This window comes from Pelophylax lessonae (assembly GCF_965119305.1).
Source record: "Pelophylax lessonae genome assembly, chromosome: 7".
NCBI lineage: Eukaryota > Metazoa > Chordata > Amphibia > Anura > Ranidae > Pelophylax > Pelophylax lessonae.
In genome coordinates this window covers 300939106-300960985 of record NC_138774.1, presented here as the reverse complement: position 1 = coordinate 300960985, position 21880 = coordinate 300939106, and the positions used below count along the sequence as shown (strand labels likewise).

General features: G+C 49.5%; 1 protein-coding gene across 11 annotated transcripts in view; it reads left to right on the top strand.

The window, feature by feature from the left end:
- MED12 (mediator complex subunit 12) overlaps positions 1–21880 on the top strand; it is a 132284-nt gene that overhangs the window by 65790 nt on the left and 44614 nt on the right. For all 11 annotated transcript variants that reach the window (XM_082263177.1, XM_082263183.1, XM_082263182.1 and 8 more), the window contains exons 17-23: positions 8101–8219; positions 9785–9928; positions 10290–10453; positions 13793–13924; positions 14493–14720; positions 17224–17368; positions 21807–21880. The exon at positions 21807–21880 is cut by the window's right edge and continues 47 nt beyond it. In XM_082263177.1, the coding sequence (XP_082119303.1) occupies positions 8101–8219; positions 9785–9928; positions 10290–10453; positions 13793–13924; positions 14493–14720; positions 17224–17368; positions 21807–21880 (1006 nt within the window). The remainder of the gene's footprint in view (positions 1–8100; positions 8220–9784; positions 9929–10289; positions 10454–13792; positions 13925–14492; positions 14721–17223; positions 17369–21806) is intronic.

The window sequence follows — 21880 nt, the reverse complement described above, 5'->3', positions numbered from 1 at the left end:
GAATAATGAATGGTGAATCTCTGCACATAGGGGGGGGGGGGTCTGGAAGTGGCAGAATAATGAATGGTGAATCTCTGCACATGGGGGGGGGGGGTCTGGAAGTGGCAGATTAATGAATGGTGAATCTCTGCACATAGGGGGGGGTCTGGAAGTGGCAGAATAATGAATGGTGAATCTCTGCACATTTGGGGGGGGGGGTCTGGAAGTGGCAGAATAATGAATGGTGAATCTCTGCACATAGGGGGGGGTCTGGAAGTGGCAGAATAATGAATGGTGAATCTCTGCACATGGGGGGGGGGTCTGGAAGTGGCAGAATAATGAATGGTGAATCTCTGAACATAGGGGGGGGGGTCTGGAAGTGGCAGAATAATGAATGGTGAATCTCTGCACATAGGGGGGGGGGTCTGGAAGTGGCAGAATAATGAATGGTGAATCTCTGCACATTTGGGGGGGGGGGTCTGGAAGTGGCAGAATAATGAATGGTGAATCTCTGCACATAGGGGGGGGGGGGTCAGGAAGTGGCAGATTAATGAATGGTGAATCTCTGCACATAGGGGGGGGGGTCTGGAAGTGGCAGAATAATGAATGGTGAATCTCTGCACACAGGGGGGGGGGTCTGGAAGTGGCAGAATAATGAATGGTGAATCTCTGCACATGGGGGGGGGGGTCTGGAAGTGGCAGAATAATGAATGGTGAATCTCTGCACATAGGGGGGGGGGGTCTGGAAGTGGCAGAATAATGAATGGTGAATCTCTGCACATAGGGGGGGGTCAGGAAGTGGCAGAATAATGAATGGTGAATCTCTGCACATGGGGGGGGGGTCTGGAAGTGGCAGAATAATGAATGGTGAATCTCTGCACATAGGGGGGGGGGTCTGGAAGTGGCAGAATAATGAATGGTGAATCTCTGCACATAGGGGGGGGGGGTCTGGAAGTGGCAGAATAATGAATGGTGAATCTCTGCACATAGGGGGGGGGGGTCTGGAAGTGGCAGAATAATGAATGGTGAATCTCTGCACATAGGGGGGGGGGGTCTGGAAGTGGCAGAATAATGAATGGTGAATCTCTGCACATGGGGGGGGGGGTCTGGAAGTGGCAGATTAATGAATGGTGAATCTCTGCACATAGGGGGGGGTCTGGAAGTGGCAGAATAATGAATGGTGAATCTCTGCACATTTGGGGGGGGGGGTCTGGAAGTGGCAGAATAATGAATGGTGAATCTCTGCACATAGGGGGGGGTCTGGAAGTGGCAGAATAATGAATGGTGAATCTCTGCACATGGGGGGGGGGGTCTGGAAGTGGCAGAATAATGAATGGTGAATCTCTGAACATAGGGGGGGGGGTCTGGAAGTGGCAGAATAATGAATGGTGAATCTCTGCACATAGGGGGGGGGGTCTGGAAGTGGCAGAATAATGAATGGTGAATCTCTGCACATTTGGGGGGGGGGGTCTGGAAGTGGCAGAATAATGAATGGTGAATCTCTGCACATAGGGGGGGGGTCTGGAAGTGGCAGAATAATGAATGGTGAATCTCTGCACATGGGGGGGGGGGTCTGGAAGTGGCAGAATAATGAATGGTGAATCTCTGCACATAGGGGGGGGGGTCTGGAAGTGGCAGAATAATGAATGGTGAATCTCTGAACATAGGGGGGGGGTCTGGAAGTGGCAGATTAATGAATGGTGAATCTCTGAACATAGGGGGGGGGTCTGGAAGTGGCAGAATAATGAATGGTGAATCTCTGCACATAGGGGGGGGGGGGTCAGGAAGTGGCAGATTAATGAATGGTGAATCTCTGCACATAGGGGGGGGGGTCTGGAAGTGGCAGAATAATGAATGGTGAATCTCTGCACATAGGGGGGGGGTCTGGAAGTGGCAGATTAATGAATGGTGAATCTCTGCACATAGGGGGGGGGGGTCTGGAAGTGGCAGAATAATGAATGGTGAATCTCTGCACATAGGGGGGGGGTCTGGAAGTGGCAGAATAATGAATGGTGAATCTCTGAACATAGGGGGGGGGTCTGGAAGTGGCAGATTAATGAATGGTGAATCTCTGCACATAGGGGGGGGTCTGGAAGTGGCAGAATAATGAATGGTGAATCTCTGCACATAGGGGGGGATCTGGAAGTGGCAGATTAATTAATGGTGAATCTCTGAACATAGGGGGGGGGGGTCTGGAAGTGGCAGATTAATGAATGGTGAATCTCTGAACATAGGGGGGGGGGTCTGGAAGTGGCAGATTAATGAATGGTGAATCTCTGAACATAGGGGGGGGGTCTGGAAGTGGCAGAATAATGAATGGTGAATCTCTGCACATAGGGGGAGGGGGGGTCTGGAAGTGGCAGATTAATGAATGGTGAATCTCTGCACATAGGGGGGGGGGTCAGGAAGTGGCAGAATAATGAATGGTGAATCTCTGCACATAGGGGGGGGGTCAGGAAGTGGCAGAATAATGAATGGTGAATCTCTGCACATGGGGGGGGTCTGGAAGTGGCAGAATAATGAATGGTGAATCTCTGCACATAGGGGGGGGGGGGTCTGGAAGTGGCAGAATAATGAATGGTGAATCTCTGCACATAGGGGGGGGGTCTGGAAGTGGCAGATTAATGAATGGTGAATCTCTGCACATGGGGGGGGGGGTCTGGAAGTGGCAGAATAATGAATGGTGAATCTCTGAGCATAGGGGGGGGGGTCTGGAAGTGGCAGATTAATGAATGGTGAATCTCTGAACATAGGGGGGGGGTCTGGAAGTGGCAGATTAATGAATGGTGAATCTCTGCACATAGGGGGGGGTCTGGAAGTGGCAGATTAATTAATGGTGAATCTCTGAACATAGGGGGGGGGGTCTGGAAGTGGCAGATTAATGAATGGTGAATCTCTGAACATAGGGGGGGGGGGTCTGGAAGTGGCAGAATAATGAATGGTGAATCTCTGCACATAGGGGGGGGGGTCTGAAAGTGGCAGAATAATGAATGGTGAATCTCTGCACATAGGGGGAGGGGGGGTCTGGAAGTGGCAGAATAATGAATGGTGAATCTCTGAACATAGGGGGGGGTCTGGAAGTGGCAGAATAATGAATGGTGAATCTCTGCACATAGGGGGGGGGTCTGGAAGTGGCAGATTAATGAATGGTGAATCTCTGCACATAGGGGGGGGGTCTGGAAGTGGCAGATTAATGAATGGTGAATCTCTGAACATAGGGGGGGGTCTGGAAGTGGCAGAATAATGAATGGTGAATCTCTGCACATAGGGGGGGGGGGTCTGGAAGTGGCAGAATAATGAATGGTGAATCTCTGCACATAGGGGGGGGGGTCTGGAAGTGGCAGAATAATGAATGGTGAATCTCTGAACATAGGGGGGGGGGTCTGGAAGTGGCAGATTAATGAATGGTGAATCTCTGAACATAGGGGGGGGGTCTGGAAGTGGCAGAATAATGAATGGTGAATCTCTGCACATAGGGGGGGGGTCTGGAAGTGGCAGAATAATGAATGGTGAATCTCTGCACATAGGGGGGGGGGGGGTCAGGAAGTGGCAGAATAATGAATGGTGAATCTCTGAACATAGGGGGGGGTCAGGAAGTGGCAGATTAATGAATGGTGAATCTCTGCACATAGGGGGGGGGGTCTGGAAGTGGCAGAATAATGAATGGTGAATCTCTGCACATAGGGGGGGGGTCTGGAAGTGGCAGAATAATGAATGGTGAATCTCTGCACATGGGGGGGGGGGGGTCTGGAAGTGGCAGAATAATGAATGGTGAATCTCTGCACATAGGGGGGGGGTCTGGAAGTGGCAGAATAATGAATGGTGAATCTCTGCACATAGGGGGGGGGGTCTGGAAGTGGCAGAATAATGAATGGTGAATCTCTGCACATAGGGGGGGGTCAGGAAGTGGCAGAATAATGAATGGTGAATCTCTGCACATAGGGGGGGGGGGGGGTCTGGAAGTGGCAGATTAATGAATGGTGAATCTCTGCACATAGGGGGGGGTCAGGAAGTGGCAGAATAATGAATGGTGAATCTCTGCACATAGGGGGGGGGGGGTCTGGAAGTGGCAGAATAATGAATGGTGAATCTCTGCACATAGGGGGGGGGTCTGGAAGTGGCAGAATAATGAATGGTGAATCTCTGCACATGGGGGGGGGGGTCTGGAAGTGGCAGATTAATGAATGGTGAATCTCTGCACATAGGGGGGGGGGTCTGGAAGTTGCAGATTAATGAATGGTGAATCTCTGCACATAGGGGGGGTCTGGAAGTGGCAGATTAATGAATGGTGAATCTCTGCACATAGGGGGGGGGGTCTGGAAGTGGCAGATTAATGAATGGTGAATCTCTGAACATAGGGGGGGGGGTCTGGAAGTGGCAGATTAATGAATGGTGAATCTCTGCACATAGGGGGGGGGTCTGGAAGTGGCAGAATAATGAATGGTGAATCTCTGAACATAGGGGGGGGGTCTGGAAGTGGCAGATTAATGAATGGTGAATCTCTGAACATAGGGGGGGGGGTCTGGAAGTGGCAGAATAATGAATGGTGAATCTCTGCACATAGGGGGGGGGGTCTGGAAGTTGCAGATTAATGAATGGTGAATCTCTGCACATAGGGGGGGGTCTGGAAGTGGCAGATTAATGAATGGTGAATCTCTGCACATAGGGGGGGGGTCTGGAAGTGGCAGATTAATGAATGGTGAATCTCTGAACATAGGGGGGGGGGTCTGGAAGTGGCAGATTAATGAATGGTGAATCTCTGCACATAGGGGGGGGGTCTGGAAGTGGCAGAATAATGAATGGTGAATCTCTGAACATAGGGGGGGGGTCTGGAAGTGGCAGATTAATGAATGGTGAATCTCTGAACATAGGGGGGGGGGTCTGGAAGTGGCAGAATAATGAATGGTGAATCTCTGCACATAGGGGGAGGGGGGGTCAGGAAGTGGCAGATTAATGAATGGTGAATCTCTGCACATAGGGGGGGGGGTCTGGAAGTGGCAGAATAATGAATGGTGAATCTCTGCACATAGGGGGGGGGGTCAGGAAGTGGCAGATTAATGAATGGTGAATCTCTGCACATGGGGGGGGGGGTCTGGAAGTGGCAGAATAATGAATGGTGAATCTCTGCACATAGGGGGGGGTCTGGAAGTGGCAGAATAATGAATGGTGAATCTCTGCACACAGGGGGGGGGGGGGTCTGGAAGTGGCAGAATAATGAATGGTGAATCTCTGCACATAGGGGGGGGGTCTGGAAGTGGCAGAATAATGAATGGTGAATCTCTGCACATGGGGGGGGGGTCTGGAAGTGGCAGAATAATGAATGGTGAATCTCTGCACATAGGGGGGGGGTCTGGAAGTGGCAGAATAATGAATGGTGAATCTCTGCACATAGGGGGGGGGGGGTCTGGAAGTGGCAGATTAATGAATGGTGAATCTCTGCACATAGGGGGGGGTCAGGAAGTGGCAGAATAATGAATGGTGAATCTCTGCACATAGGGGGGGGGTCAGGAAGTGGCAGAATAATGAATGGTGAATCTCTGCACATGGGGGGGGGGGGTCTGGAAGTGGCAGAATAATGAATGGTGAATCTCTGCACATAGGGGGGGGGTCTGGAAGTGGCAGAATAATGAATGGTGAATCTCTGCACATAGGGGGGGGGGGGTCTGGAAGTGGCAGAATAATGAATGGTGAATCTCTGCACATAGGGGGGGGGTCTGGAAGTGGCAGAATAATGAATGGTGAATCTCTGCACATGGGGGGGGGGTCTGGAAGTGGCAGATTAATGAATGGTGAATCTCTGCACATAGGGGGGGGTCTGGAAGTGGCAGAATAATGAATGGTGAATCTCTGCACATAGGGGGGGTCTGGAAGTGGCAGAATAATGAATGGTGAATCTCTGCACATTTGGGGGGGGGGGTCTGGAAGTGGCAGAATAATGAATGGTGAATCTCTGCACATAGGGGGGGGGTCTGGAAGTGGCAGAATAATGAATGGTGAATCCCTGCACATGGGGGGGGGGGTCTGGAAGTTGCAGATTAATGAATGGTGAATCTCTGCACATAGGGGGGGGGTCTGGAAGTGGCAGATTAATGAATGGTGAATCTCTGCACATAGGGGGGGGGGGGGGTCTGGAAGTGGCAGATTAATGAATGGTGAATCTCTGAACATAGGGGGGGTCTGGAAGTGGCAGAATAATGAATGGTGAATCTCTGCACATAGGGGGGGGGGGTCTGGAAGTGGCAGATTAATGAATGGTGAATCTCTGCACATAGGGGGGGGGGGTCTGGAAGTGGCAGATTAATGAATGGTGAATCTCTGCACATAGGGGGGGGTCTGGAAGTGGCAGAATAATGAATGGTGAATCTCTGAACATAGGGAGGGGGGGTCTGGAAGTGGCAGAATAATGAATGGTGAATCTCTGAACATAGGGGGGGTCTGGAAGTGGCAGATTAATGAATGGTGAATCTCTGCACATGGGGGGGGGGCTGGAAGTGGCAGAATAATGAATGGTGAATCTCTGCACATAGGGGGGGGCTGGAAGTGGCAGAATAATGAATGGTGAATCTCTGCACATAGGGGGGGTCAGGAAGTGGCAGATTAATGAATGGTGAATCTCTGCACATAGGGGGGGGGGTCTGGAAGTGGCAGAATAATGAATGGTGAATCTCTGCACATAGGGGGGGTCAGGAAGTGGCAGATTAATGAATGGTGAATCTCTGCACATAGGGGGGGGGGTCTGGAAGTGGCAGATTAATGAATGGTGAATCTCTGCACATAGGGGGGGGGTCAGGAAGTGGCAGATTAATGAATGGTGAATCTCTGCACATAGGGGGGGGTCAGGAAGTGGCAGATTAATGAATGGTGAATCTCTGCACATAGGGGGGGGGGGGTCTGGAAGTGGCAGAATAATGAATGGTGAATCTCTGCACATAGGGGGGGGGGGGTCTGGAAGTGGCAGATTAATGAATGGTGAATCTCTGCACATAGGGGGGGGTCTGGAAGTGGCAGATTAATGAATGGTGAATCTCTGCACATAGGGGGGGGGGGTCTGGAAGTGGCAGAATAATGAATGGTGAATCTCTGCACATAGGGGGGGGGGTCTGGAAGTGGCAGAATAATGAATGGTGAATCTCTGCACATAGGGGGGGGGGGTCTGGAAGTGGCAGATTAATGAATGGTGAATCTCTGCACATAGGGGGGGGTCTGGAAGTGGCAGATTAATGAATGGTGAATCTCTGCACATAGGGGGGGGGGTCTGGAAGTGGCAGAATAATGAATGGTGAATCTCTGCACATAGGGGGGGGGTCTGGAAGTGGCAGAATAATGAATGGTGAATCTCTGCACATAGGGGGGGGGGTCAGGAAGTGGCAGAATAATGAATGGTGAATCTCTGCACATAGGGGGGGGGTCTGGAAGTGGCAGAATAATGAATGGTGAATCTCTGCACATAGGGGGGGGGTCTGGAAGTGGCAGATTAATGAATGGTGAATCTCTGCACATAGGGGGGGGGGTCTGGAAGTGGCAGATTCATGAATGGTGAATCTCTGCACATAGGGGGGGGTCTGGAAGTGGCTGAATAATGAATGGTGAATCTCTGCACATAGGGGGGGGGGGTCTGGAAGTGGCAGAATAATGAATGGTGAATCTCTGCACATAGGGGGGGGGTCTGGAAGTGGCAGAATAATGAATGGTGAATCTCTGCACATTTGGGGGGGGGTCTGGAAGTGGCAGATTCATGAATGGTGAATCTCTGCACATAGGGGGGGGGGTCTGGAAGTGGCAGAATAATGAATGGTGAATCTCTGCACATTTGGGGGGGGGGGTCTGGAAGTGGCAGATTAATGAATGGTGAATCTCTGCACATAGGGGGGGGGTCTGGAAGTGGCAGATTAATGAATGGTGAATCTCTGCACATGGGGGGGGGTCTGGAAGTGGCTGAATAATGAATGGTGAATCTCTGCACATAGGGGGGGGGGGTCAGGAAGTGGCAGAATAATGAATGGTGAATCTCTGCACATAGGGGGGGGGGTCTGGAAGTGGCAGATTAATGAATGGTGAATCTCTGCACATAGGGGGGGGGTCTGGAAGTGGCTGAATAATGAATGGTGAATCTCTGCACAGGGTCCAATGAAGGACAACGCAAGCGCCGGGCCAAGCCAGAAGCATTTCCCACAGCAGAGGAAATTTTCAGCCGTTTCCAGCAGCTCTCACATTTCGATCAGCACCAAGTCACAGCTCAGGTACCGGAGAGATGGGGGGGGGGGTTTGAAGATGATTTTGCAGTTCCACCATGTGGCTTCTTTATATTACCAGGAGGGGGGGCCATTCACAGGGCCGTGTGATTTTATATACAATACCGGAAAGATCCTATATAAAATCTTGACTGGAGGGGGTACTCCAGTGTTTGTGCCGGCATTCTGTATAGCAGAAATGAGAAGCAGCCCAAGAAGCCAATCAAATGTTCATTGCTGACACAGAGCATGCTGATAGGAGGAGAGAGCAGAGAGATGAGCTCTTCAGTCTTCTTCACTATCTGTTCACAGACTAGGGGAAGGAGAAGACCTGGAGGGGGTACTAAGTGTAGTGTTCGGGGGTGTGCACCCCCATGGATGTTGGGTTCAGTGCATTTAAAGCAATGGGAAGTCTTGTGCTGGGGTGCACAGAACATTCGTCCTTCCCTGTGTGGGTGAACAGAGCCCTTCATGGAGGGATGCTTATATACGCCCTGTATGACGGAGAGGAGGAGGTCCCAAGAGCCGCACATCACACCCAACCCTTGTGTAAAGAGTAGAAGCAGACTCCATCCAGGCCACTCCCCCCTACGTGTTACGTCCCACCCACAGAGTTTAGTTGAAACGCGTCGGAGGAGGGCTGCTTATACTCTTCACATGAGGGTTTTGTGTGTTTTGTGGCTCTCAGGACTTCCTTCCTGACTTCTATGGAGCTGAACCCTTTCCCTGGCTGCACTCCCAGCAGATGAGGAACTACGGAGCCTAAAGTGACATCCTTCATTCTTTGTATTGGGTCCTGTGTGGTGAATGAACCATGAAGAGCTCTAGAATTCTTTCTATTGTCTCATCTTCCTCCAGACAATCCCCCCACAGACTCTCTATGGGGTTTAGGTCAGGCCAGTTTGCTGCCAATCAAGCAGAGTAATGCCATGATCATGTGACCAGGTATTGGTAGATTTGGCAGTGTGGGCGGTACCAAGTCCTGCTGGAAAATGAAATCGGCATCTCCATAAAGCTGGTCAGCAGAGGGAAGCATGAAGAGCTCTAGAATTTCCTGCTAGAGGGCGGAGCTGACTTTGGTGGACCAACACCAGAAGATGACACCGACCCCCCCCAAATCATCACTGACTGGGGGAACCTCACACTGGACCTCATGGTCTCAGAGTCTGGAGGAGGAGTGGAGAGGCACAGAGTCTGGAGGAGAAGTGGAGAGGCACAGAATACCAAGTTCCATGTTGTCCAGTGTGAAGTTCCCCCAGTCAGTGATGATTTGGGGAGTCATCTGCTGGTGTTGGTCCCCCAAAGTCAGCTCCGCCCTCTAGCAGGAAATTCTGGAGCTCTTCATGCTTCCCTGATGGTCCCATTTATAAGGCAAGAAATCTCACTTGTTAAACCTGACAGGGCACACCTGTGAAGTGACAACCATTTCAGGTGACTCCTCTTGAAGTGTGACTCTACAATTATCATAGTCATGAAAATTTTGAATGAGAAGGGGTGTCCAAACTTTTGGTCTGTACTGTATATATATGTATAAGTTGCGTTGTGTGCGATGTTATGAATTGTGTTGCTTCCAGGTTTCCCGGAACGTGTTGGAGCAGATAACGAGTTTCGCCCTCGGCCTGTCCTATCACCTCCCCCTGGTGCAGCACGTGCAGTTCATCTTCGACCTGATGGAGTATTCTCTGAATATCAGCGGCCTCATCGACTTTGCCATCCAGGTGTGAACCATCATCCCCCCTCCCCCCTCCTGATTTCTGATTTTTAGCTTCTTGGCACCGATGCGGCCTCTATGGGGGTGGGGCCTTAGCACATGATTTGCACATTGCTGACACAGCTGTGCGCCCTGCAGTTACCGGCAGCTAATGGAAAGCTCCCGATCGCTGCTTGCAGTCAGGAGCATTCTGATCATGTGACCGCCAGTCATGGTCATAGACTCCGCCTCCCGGTATCTGAAAACCCTTAAAGGGCGGGAGGCACCGGCGCCAAAGGCTTAATTTACATGTGACATGCGTGCTTTTGTTTCAGTTATCTGATGTCGTTTTTCCATCTCTCATTTTCCTTCCCCCCCCCCCCCCCCAGCTGTTAAATGAGCTGAGCGTGGTGGAGGCGGAGCTCCTGCTGAAATCCTCCAATCTGGTTGGCAGTTACACGATGGGCCTGTGTCTGTGTATTGTGGCCGTCCTGAGACATTACAACACCTGCCTGATCCTCAACCAGGAGCAGACGGCCCAGGTCTTCGAGGGGTGAGAACAACGCACAGCCTTCATCACAGTGCACACCGACATATTGTCACATGATAAATAACCGATCTACCAATGATGGGACACCATTCCTCCCACTGACACCAATGATGGGACACTATTCCTCCCACTGACACCAATGATGGGACACTATTCCTCCCACTGACACCAATGTTGGGACACTATTCTTCCCACTGACACCAATGATGGGACACTATTCCTCCCACTGACACCAATGATGGGACACTATTCCTCCCACTGATACCAATGATGGGGCACTATTCCTCCCACTGACACCAATGATGGGACACTATTCCTCCCACTCACACCAATGATGGGACACTATTCCTCCCACTGACACCAATGATGGGACACTATTCCTCCCACTCACACCAATGATGGGACACTATTCCTCCCACTCACACCAATGATGGGACACTATTCCTCCCACTGACACCAATGATGGGACACTATTCCTCCCACTGACACCAATGATGGGACACTATTCCTCCCACTGATACCAATGATGGGACACTATTCCTCCCACTGACACCAATGATGGGGCACTATTCCTCCCACTGACACCAATGATGGGGCACTATTCCTCCCACTGACACCAATGATGGGACACTATTCCTCCCACTGACACCAATGATGGGTCACTATTCCTCCACTGACACCAATGATGGGACACTATTCCTCCCACTGACACTAATGATGGGGCACTATTCCTCCCACTGACACCAATGATGGGGCACTATTCCTCCCACTGACACCAATGATGGGGCACTATTCCTCCCACTGACACCAATGATGGGGCACTATTCCTCCCACTGACTCCAATGATGGGACACTATTCCTCCCACTGACTCTAATGATGGGACACTATTCCTCCCACTGACACCAATGATGAGGCACTATTCCTCCCACTGACACCAATGATGGGACACTATTCCTCCCACTGACACCAATGATGGGACACTATTCCTCCCACTGACACCAATGATGGGACACTATTCCTCCCACTGACACCAATGATGGGACACTATTCCTCCCACTGATACCAATGATGGGACACTATTCCTCCCACTCACACCAATGATGGGACACTATTCCTCCCACTGACACCAATGATGGGACACTATTCCTCCCACTGACACCAATGATGGGACACTATTCCTCCCACTGACACTAATGATGGGGCACTATTCCTCCCACTGACACCAATGATGGGACACTATTCCTCCCACTGACACCAATGATGGGGCACTATTCCTCCCACTGACACCAATGATGGGACACTATTCCTCCCACTGACACCAATGATGGGACACTATTCCTCCCACTGACACCAATGATGGGACACTATTCCTCCCACTGACACCAATGATGGGACACTATTCCTCCCACTGATACCAATGATGGGACACTATTCCTCCCACTCACACCAATGATGGGACACTATTCCTCCCACTGACACCAATGATGGGACACTATTCCTCCCACTGACACCAATGATGGGACACTATTCCTCCCACTGACACCAATGATGGGGCACTATTCCTCCCACTGACACCAATGATGGGACACTATTCCTCCCACTGACACCAATGATGGGGCACTATTCCTCCCACTGACACCAATGATGGGACACTATTCCTCCCACTGACACCAATGATGGGACACTATTCCTCCCACTGACACCAATGATGGGACACTATTCCTCCCACTGACACCAATGATGGGGCACTATTCCTCCCCCTGACACCAATGATGGGACACTATTCCTCCCACTGACACCAATGATGGGGCACTATTCCTCCCACTGACACCAATGATGGGACACTATTCCTCCCCCTGACACCAATGATGGGACACTATTCCTCCCACTGACACCAATGATGGGGCACTATTCCTCCCACTGACACCAATGATGGGACACTATTCCTCCCACTGACACCAATGATGGGACACTATTCCTCCCACTGACACCAATGATGGGGCACTATTCCTCCCACTGACACCAATGATGAGGCACTATTCCTCCCACTGACACCAATGATGGGACACTATTCCTCCCACTGACACCAATGATGGGACACTATTCCTCCCACTGACACCAATGATGGGACACTATTCCTCCCACTGACACCAATGATGGGACACTATTCCTCCCACTGATACCAATGATGGGACACTATTCCTCCCACTCACACCAATGATGGGACACTATTCCTCCCACTGACACCAATGATGGGACACTATTCCTCCCACTGACACCAATGATGGGACACTATTCCTCCCACTGACACTAATGATGGGGCACTATTCCTCCCACTGACACCAATGATGGGACACTATTCCTCCCACTGACACCAATGATGGGGCACTATTCCTCCCACTGACACCAATGATGGGACACTATTCCTCCCACTGACACCAATGATGGGACACTATTCCTCCCACTGACACCAATGATGGGACACTATTCCTCCCACTGACACCAATGATGGGACACTATTCCTCCCACTGATACCAATGATGGGACACTATTCCTCCCACTCACACCAATGATGGGACACTATTCCTCCCACTGACACCAATGATGGGACACTATTCCTCCCACTGACACCAATGATGGGACACTATTCCTCCCACTGACACCAATGATGGGGCACTATTCCTCCCACTGACACCAATGATGGGACACTATTCCTCCCACTGACACCAATGATGGGGCACTATTCCTCCCACTGACACCAATGATGGGACACTATTCCTCCCACTGACACCAATGATGGGACACTATTCCTCCCACTGACACCAATGATGGGACACTATTCCTCCCACTGACACCAATGATGGGGCACTATTCCTCCCCCTGACACCAATGATGGGACACTATTCCTCCCACTGACACCAATGATGGGGCACTATTCCTCCCACTGACACCAATGATGGGACACTATTCCTCCCCCTGACACCAATGATGGGACACTATTCCTCCCACTGACACCAATGATGGGGCACTATTCCTCCCACTGACACCAATGATGGGACACTATTCCTCCCACTGACACCAATGATGGGACACTATTCCTCCCACTGACACCAATGATGGGGCACTATTCCTCCCACTGACACCAATGATGAGGCACTATTCCTCCCACTGACACCAATGATGGGGCACTATTCCTCCCACTGACACCAATGATGGGACACTATTCCTCCCACTGACACCAATGATGGGACACTATTCCTCCCACTGACACCAATGATGGGACACTATTCCTGGCCCTGGTTGGTGGGGTCGGAGGTCAGTAATGTTCTCTCCTATCACAGGTTGTGCGGCGTGGTGAAGCACGGTATGAACCGGTCAGACGGCTCCTCCGCAGAGCGATGTATTCTGGCTTACCTCTATGATCTGTACATGTACTGCAGCCACCTGAAGAGTAAATATGGAGAACTTTTCAGGTGAGTGATGAGGAACAAACTTTCATTGTGACCCGTGAAGGGGCGGAGCTACCTTACAGTGCATCTTAAAGTGGAATTCCAGAATAAACCTATCTAGCCTTAAAACTGCCCCACCCCCCATAACTCCTATGCTGTGTAAGAAAGGTGTGTGTATATATATATATATATATACTTATTTGCAGTCCGCTTGGGTCCTGTCGTCTGATATCCTGGTGTCAGCAAGCGGCAGCTGCAGGGGAGAAGAGGGGGGAGAGCGCTCCAATAACGGCTGGTAAAGCATGGAGTGGTGACCTCATCCATAGGCTGCTATGGCCCAGCTGTTGTCAGAGTTCCCTCTTCTCCCCTGCAGCTGCCATTACTAAGTGAGAGGGGAGTCGGATCATGTGACCGGACCAGGTTGGTAAGTATACATCTTTTCACACAGGTTAGTCAGCCTAGGATGGGGGAGGGGACACTTGTAAGACTCGTCAGGTTTATCCTGGAATTCTTATAAATGATGTGCGTCGTTACATTGTTGCGTATATTTCCCATATTCTGGATGGATAATCTTCTTCTCTTTGTTGTGAAGTGATTTCTGCTCCAAGGTGAAGAACACCATTTACTGCATTGTGGATCCGTCTGACTCCAACATGCTGTGGGAACAGGAATTCATGCTGGACACCATCATCAACCCATCCGCCCACAGCTATAACTGCGGCATGCTGGGAAAACTCCTCAGAGACACGCCCACCAACCGCTACAGCTTTGTCTGCAATGCCCTTGTACATGTCTGTGTTGGAGACCATGACATCGACAGGTGAGGGGGAGGGGGCAGGAAATAATAAATATATATAAAGGGGGAGTGATGTCATAGGGTGAGAGGTCATATATAAAGGGGAGAGTGATGTCATAGGGTGAGAGGTCATATATAAAGGGGGGGTGATGTCATAGGATGAGAGGTCATATATAAAGGGGAGGAGTGATGTCATAGGATGAGAGGTCATATATAAAGGGGGGGTGATGTCATAGGGTGAGAGGTCATATATAAAGGGGGAGTGATGTCATAGGATGAGAGGTCATGTATAAAGGGGGAGTGATGTCATAGGGTGAGAGGTCATATATAAAGGGGGGGTGATGTCATAGGGTGAGAGGTCATATATAAAGGGGAGGAGTGATGTCATAGGATGAGAGGTCATATATAAAGGGGGAGTGATGTCATAGGGTGAGAGGTCATATATAAAGGGGGGGTGATGTCATAGGGTGAGAGGTCATATATAAAGGGGAGGAGTGATGTCATAGGATGAGAGGTCATATATAAAGGGGGGGTGATGTCATAGGGTGAGAGGTCATATATAAAGGGGGAGTGATGTCATAGGATGAGAGGTCATGTATAAAGGGGGGAGGGATGTCATAGGATGAGAGGTCATGTATAAAGGGGGGAGGGATGTCATAGGATGAGAGGTCATATATAAAGGGGGAGTGATGTCATAGGATGAGAGGTCATGTATAAAGGGGGGAGGGATGTCATAGGATGAGAGGTCATATATAAAGGGGGGGTGATGTCATAGGATGAGAGGTCATATATAAAGGGGGAGGGATGTCATAGGATGAGAGGTCATATATAAAGGGGGGGTGATGTCATAGGATGGAGGTCATATATAAAGGGGGGGTGATGTCATAGGGTGAGAGGTCATATATAAAGGGGGGAGGGATGTCCTAGGATGAGAGGTCATATATAAAGGGGGAGTGATGTCATAGGATGAGAGGTCCTATATAAAGGGGGGAGTGATGTCATAGGATGAGAGGTCATATATAAAGGGGGAGTGATGTCATAGGATGAGAGGTCATATATAAAGGGGGAATGATGTCATAGGGTGAGAGGTCATATATAAAGGGGGAGTGATGTCATAGGATGAGAGGTCATATATAAAGGGGGGAGTGATGTCATAGGATGAGAGGTCATATATAAAGGGGGAGTGATGTCATAGGATGAGAGGTCATATATAAAGGGGGAGTGATCTCATAGGGTGAGAGGTCATATATAAAGGGGGGAGTGATGTCATAGGATGAGAGGTCATATATAAAGGGGGAGTGATGTCATAGGATGAGAGGTCATATATAAAGGGGGGAGTGATGTCATAGGATGAGAGGTCATATATAAAGGGGGGGAGTGATGTCATAGGATGAGAGGTCATATATAAAGGGGAGTGATGTCATAGGGGGAGAGGTCATATATAAAGGGGGGGAGTGATCTCATAGGGTGAGAGGTCATATATAAAGGGGAGTGATGTCATAGGGGGAGAGGTCATATATAAAGGGGGAGTGATGTCATAGGATGGAGGTCATATATAAAGGGGGTGTGATGTCATAGGGTGAGAGGTCTTATATAAAGGGGGAGTGATGTCATAGGGTGAGAGGTCATATATAAAGGGGGGGTGATGTCATAGGGTGAGAGGTCATATATAAAGGGGAGTGATGTCATAGGGTGAGAGGTCATATATAAAGGGGAGTGATGTCATAGGGTGAGAGGTCATATATAAAGGGGGGGTGATGTCATAGGGTGAGAGGTCATATATAAAGGGGAGTGATGTCATAGGGTGAGAGGTCATATATAAAGGGGGGGTGATGTCATAGGGTGAGAGGTCATATATAAAGGGGAGTGATGTCATAGGGTGAGAGGTCATATATAAAGGGGGGGGGTGATGTCATACAATGAGAGGTCATATATAAAGGGGGAGTGATGTCATAGGGTGAGAGGTCATATATATAAAGGGGGGGTGATGTCATAGGGTGAGAGGTCATATATAAAGGGGAGTGATGTCATAGGGTGAGAGGTCATATATATAAAGGGGGGGTGATGTCATAGGGTGAGAGGTCATATATAAAGGGGAGTGATGTCATAGGGTGAGAGGTCATATATAAAGGGGAGTGATGTCATAGGTTGAGAGGTCATATATAAAGGGGGAGTGATGTCATAGGATGAGAGGTCATATATAAAGGGGGAGTGATGTCATAGGGTGAGAGGTCATATATAAAGGGGGAGTGATGTCATAGGGTGAGAGGTCATGTATAAAGGGGAGTGATGTCATAGGATGGAGGTCATATATAGAGAGGGAGTGATGTCATAGGATGGAGGTCATATATAGAAGGGGAGTGATGTCATAGGATGGAGGTCATATATAGAAGGGGAGTGATGTCATAGGGTGAGAGGTCATATATAAAGGGGAGTGATGTCATAGGATGAGAGGTCATGTATAAAGGGGAGTGATGTCATAGGGTGAGAGGTCACATGGTAGTCCTGTTGTCTTTATATTCCGCAGGGTGAATGACATCGCCATCCTGTGTGCGGAGCTCACCGGGGCGTGTAAAGATCTGAGTTCGGAATGGCTGGGGGTTCTCAAGGCTCTCTGCTGCTCATCCAACAACGGCACCTGCGGCTTCAATGACCTCCTGTGCAACGTAGATGTGAGTTTTACACCGGCGTCACTTTTATCTTTACTTTGTGGTCAGGCTGAGTTCCGGGATTGGCTCATCACCTCCATATACTGTACAGGGGGAATAATGATTGGCTCCCTGCAGATTACAGAGAAATGGGCGGTGTATAATTTTTATCATCGGTGTATTTTCTATGATAGAGACAGAATATCAACCAAAAATGATAGAAATGTTATAAATGGAGTTGCAGTTCAGGGAGTAAAATAAGTATTTGATCCCCTTAGTAGTTGGTGGAGAAACCCTTGTTGGAAGCACAGAGGTCAGACGTTTCTTGTAGATGGAAGCACAGAGGTCAGACGTTTCTTGTAGTTGGGAAGCACAGAGGTCAGACGTTTCTAGTAGATGGAAGCACAGAGGTCAGACGTTTCTTGTAGTTGGAAGCACAGAGGTCAGACGTTTCTTGTAGTTGGAAGCACAGAGGTCAGACGTTTCTTGTAGTTGGGAAGCACAGAGGTCAGACGTTTCTTGTAGATGGAAGCACAGAGGTCAGACGTTTCTTGTAGTTGGAAGCACAGAGGTCAGACGTTTCTTGTAGTTGGAAGCACAGAGGTCAGACGTTTCTTGTAGTTGGGAAGCACAGAGGTCAGACGTTTCTTGTAGTTGGGAAGCACAGAGGTCAGACGTTTCTTGTAGTTGGGAAGCACAGAGGTCAGACGTTTCTTGTAGTTGGAAGCACAGAGGTCAGACGTTTCTTGTAGTTGGAAGCACAGAGGTCAGACGTTTCTTGTAGTTGGGAAGCACAGAGGTCAGACGTTTCTTGTAGATGGAAGCACAGAGGTCAGACGTTTCTTGTAGATGGAAGCACAGAGGTCAGACGTTTCTTGTAGATGGAAGCACAGAGGTCAGACGTTTCTTGTAGTTGGGGTCACAGAGGTCAGACGTTTCTTGTAGTTGGGAAGCACAGAGGTCAGACGTTTCTTGTAGTTGGGGTCACAGAGGTCAGACGTTTCTTGTAGTTGGGAAGCACAGAGGTCAGACGTTTCTTGTAGTTGGAAGCACAGAGGTCAGACGTTTCTTGTAGTTGGGAAGCACAGAGGTCAGACGTTTCTTGTAGATGGAAGCACAGAGGTCAGACGTTTCTTGTAGATGGGAAGCACAGAGGTCAGACGTTTCTTGTAGTTGGGAAGCACAGAGGTCAGACGTTTCTTGTAGTTGGAAGCACAGAGGTCAGACGTTTCTTGTAGTTGGAAGCACAGAGGTCAGACGTTTCTTGTAGTTGGAAGCACAGAGGTCAGACGTTTCTTGTAGTTGGAAGCACAGAGGTCAGACGTTTCTTGTAGTTGGGAAGCACAGAGGTCAGACGTTTCTTGTAGATGGAAGCACAGAGGTCAGACGTTTCTTGTAGATGGAAGCACAGAGGTCAGACGTTTCTTGTAGATGGAAGCACAGAGGTCAGACGTTTCTTGTAGTTGGGGTCACAGAGGTCAGACGTTTCTTGTAGATGGAAGCACAGAGGTCAGACGTTTCTTGTAGATGGAAGCACAGAGGTCAGACGTTTCTTGTAGATGGGAAGCACAGAGGTCAGACGTTTCTTGTAGTTGGGGTCACAGAGGTCAGACGTTTCTTGTAGATGGAAGCACAGAGGTCAGACGTTTCTTGTAGATGGAAGCACAGAGGTCAGACGTTTCTTGTAGTTGGAAGCACAGAGGTCAGACGTTTCTTGTAGATGGAAGCACAGAGGTCAGATGTTTCTTGTAGTTGGGAAGCACAGAGGTCAGACGTTTCTTGTAGATGGGAAGCACAGAGGTCAGACGTTTCTTGTAGTTGGAAGCACAGAGGTCAGACGTTTCTTGTAGTTGGGAAGCACAGAGGTCAGACGTTTCTTGTAGATGGGAAGCACAGAGGTCAGACGTTTCTTGTAGTTGGAAGCACAGAGGTCAGACGTTTCTTGTAGATGGGAAGCACAGAGGTCAGACGTTTCTTGTAGTTGGAAGCACAGAGGTCAGACGTTTCTTGTAGTTGGAAGCACAGAGGTCAGACGTTTCTTGTAGTTGGAAGCACAGAGGTCAGACGTTTCTTGTAGATGGAAGCACAGAGGTCAGATGTTTCTTGTAGTTGGGAAGCACAGAGGTCAGACGTTTCTTGTAGATGGGAAGCACAGAGGTCAGACGTTTCTTGTAGTTGGAAGCACAGAGGTCAGACGTTTCTTGTAGTTGGGAAGCACAGAGGTCAGACGTTTCTTGTAGATGGGAAGCACAGAGGTCAGACGTTTCTTGTAGTTGGAAGCACAGAGGTCAGACGTTTCTTGTAGATGGGAAGCACAGAGGTCAGACGTTTCTTGTAGTTGGAAGCACAGAGGTCAGACGTTTCTTGTAGTTGGAAGCACAGAGGTCAGACGTTTCTTGTAGTTGGAAGCACAGAGGTCAGATGTTTCTTGTAGATGGGAGCACAGAGGTCAGACGTTTCTTGTAGTTGGAAGCACAGAGGTCAGACGTTTCTTGTAGATGGAAGCACAGAGGTCAGACGTTTCTTGTAGATGGAAGCACAGAGGTCAGACGTTTCTTGTAGATGGAAGCACAGAGGTCAGACGTTTCTTGTAGTTGGAAGCACAGAGGTCAGACGTTTCTTGTAGATGGAAGCACAGAGGTCAGACGTTTCTTGTAGTTGGAAGCACAGAGGTCAGACGTTTCTTGTAGATGGAAGCACAGAGGTCAGACGTTTCTTGTAGTTGGGAAGCACAGAGGTCAGACGTTTCTTGTAGATGGAAGCACAGAGGTCAGACGTTTCTTGTAGATGGAAGCACAGAGGTCAGACGTTTCTTGTAGATGGAAGCACAGAGGTCAGACGTTTCTTGTAGATGGAAGCACAGAGGTCAGACGTTTCTTGTAGATGGAAGCACAGAGGTCAGACGTTTCTTGTAGATGGAAGCACAGAGGTCAGACGTTTCTTGTAGATGGAAGCACAGAGGTCAGACGTTTCTTGTAGATGGAAGCACAGAGGTCAGACGTTTCTTGTAGATGGAAGCACAGAGGTCAGACGTTTCTTGTAGTTGGCCCCCAGGTTTGCACACATCTCAGGAGGGATTTTGCTCCACTCTTCTTTACAGATCTTCTCTAAATCCTTAAGGATTCTTGGCTGTCGCTTGGCAACTCGAAGTTTCAGCTCCTCCATAAATTTTCTATAGGATGAAGGTCTGGAGACTGGCTAGGCCACTCCATCACCTTAATGTGCTTCTTCTTGAGCCACTCCTTTGTTGCCTTGGCAATATGTTTTGGGTCATTGTCATGCTGGAAGACCCATCCATGACCCATCTTCAGTGTTCTGGCTGAGGGAAGAAGGTTCTCATCCAAGATTTTACAATACATGGCCCCGCCCATTGGCCTCTCAATGCGGCAAAGTCGGCCGATACCTTTATCAGAGAAACTGCCCCAGAGCATCATGTTTCCACCTCCGTGCCTGACTGTGGGGACGGGTGACTGTGGGGACGGGTGACTGTGGGGACGGGTGACTGTGGGGACGGGTGACTGTAGGGATGATGTTCTTAGGGTCATAGTCAGAACTTAGTTAATGCCAAAGAGCTCAATTTTGGTCTTGCACTTTCTCCCAATCCTTCTCTGAATCATTTAGATGTTCATTGGCAAACCTCAGACATCCTGTACATGTGTCTTCCTGAGGAGGGGGAACTTGTGGGCTCTGCAAGATTTCTATCCATGGCGGTGTATTGTGTTACCAATGGTTTGTTTGGTGACTGCGGTCCCAACTGCCTAGAGATCATTCACAGCTCCTCCCGTGTAGTTCTGGGCGGATCCCTCACTTTTCTCATGACCATCCTCACCCCATGAGGAGAAATCTTCCATGGAGCTCCAGACTGAGGACCATTGATGGTTATTTTGTATTTCTTCCATTTGCCAATAATCGCCCCAACAGTTGTCTTCTCACCAATCTTCTTGCTGATGGTCTTGTAGCCATTCCAGCCTTGTGCCGGTCTCCAATCTTCTCCCCTGACCTCCTCTGACAGCTCTTTGGTCTTCCCATGATGGTGAGCTGTGATTGGAGGAAAGAGATTCTGTGGGCGGGTGTCTACTATACACATAACGAGTTGTCTTCTTACATTGACAGGACTAATCTGTGACCACATGAGCCCCTCCTGTAGCCAGTCTGTGGGGGGCGGAGTTATTGTTGGTTGGTCGGGGATCAAATACTTATTTTACTCCCTGAACTGCATCTCCATTTATAACATTTGTATCATTTTTGGTTGATATTCTGTCTCTATCATATAAAATTCACCGATGATAAAAATTATACACCCGCCATTTCTTTGTGACATAAATTTACAGGGATCAGATCATTATTTCCCCGCTGTATGTGGTCGGCCGCCTCACCCGCAGCGTTATATGTGTGAAGTTTGGTCTCTCGCTGTCAGTCGAGTTTTCTAATCCCCGGCTACCATTTATTTGTCACTCTTCAGGTGAGCGATCTTTCCTTTCATGACTCCCTCGCTATATTTGTTGCAATCCTGGTCGCTCGCCAGTGCTTCTCATT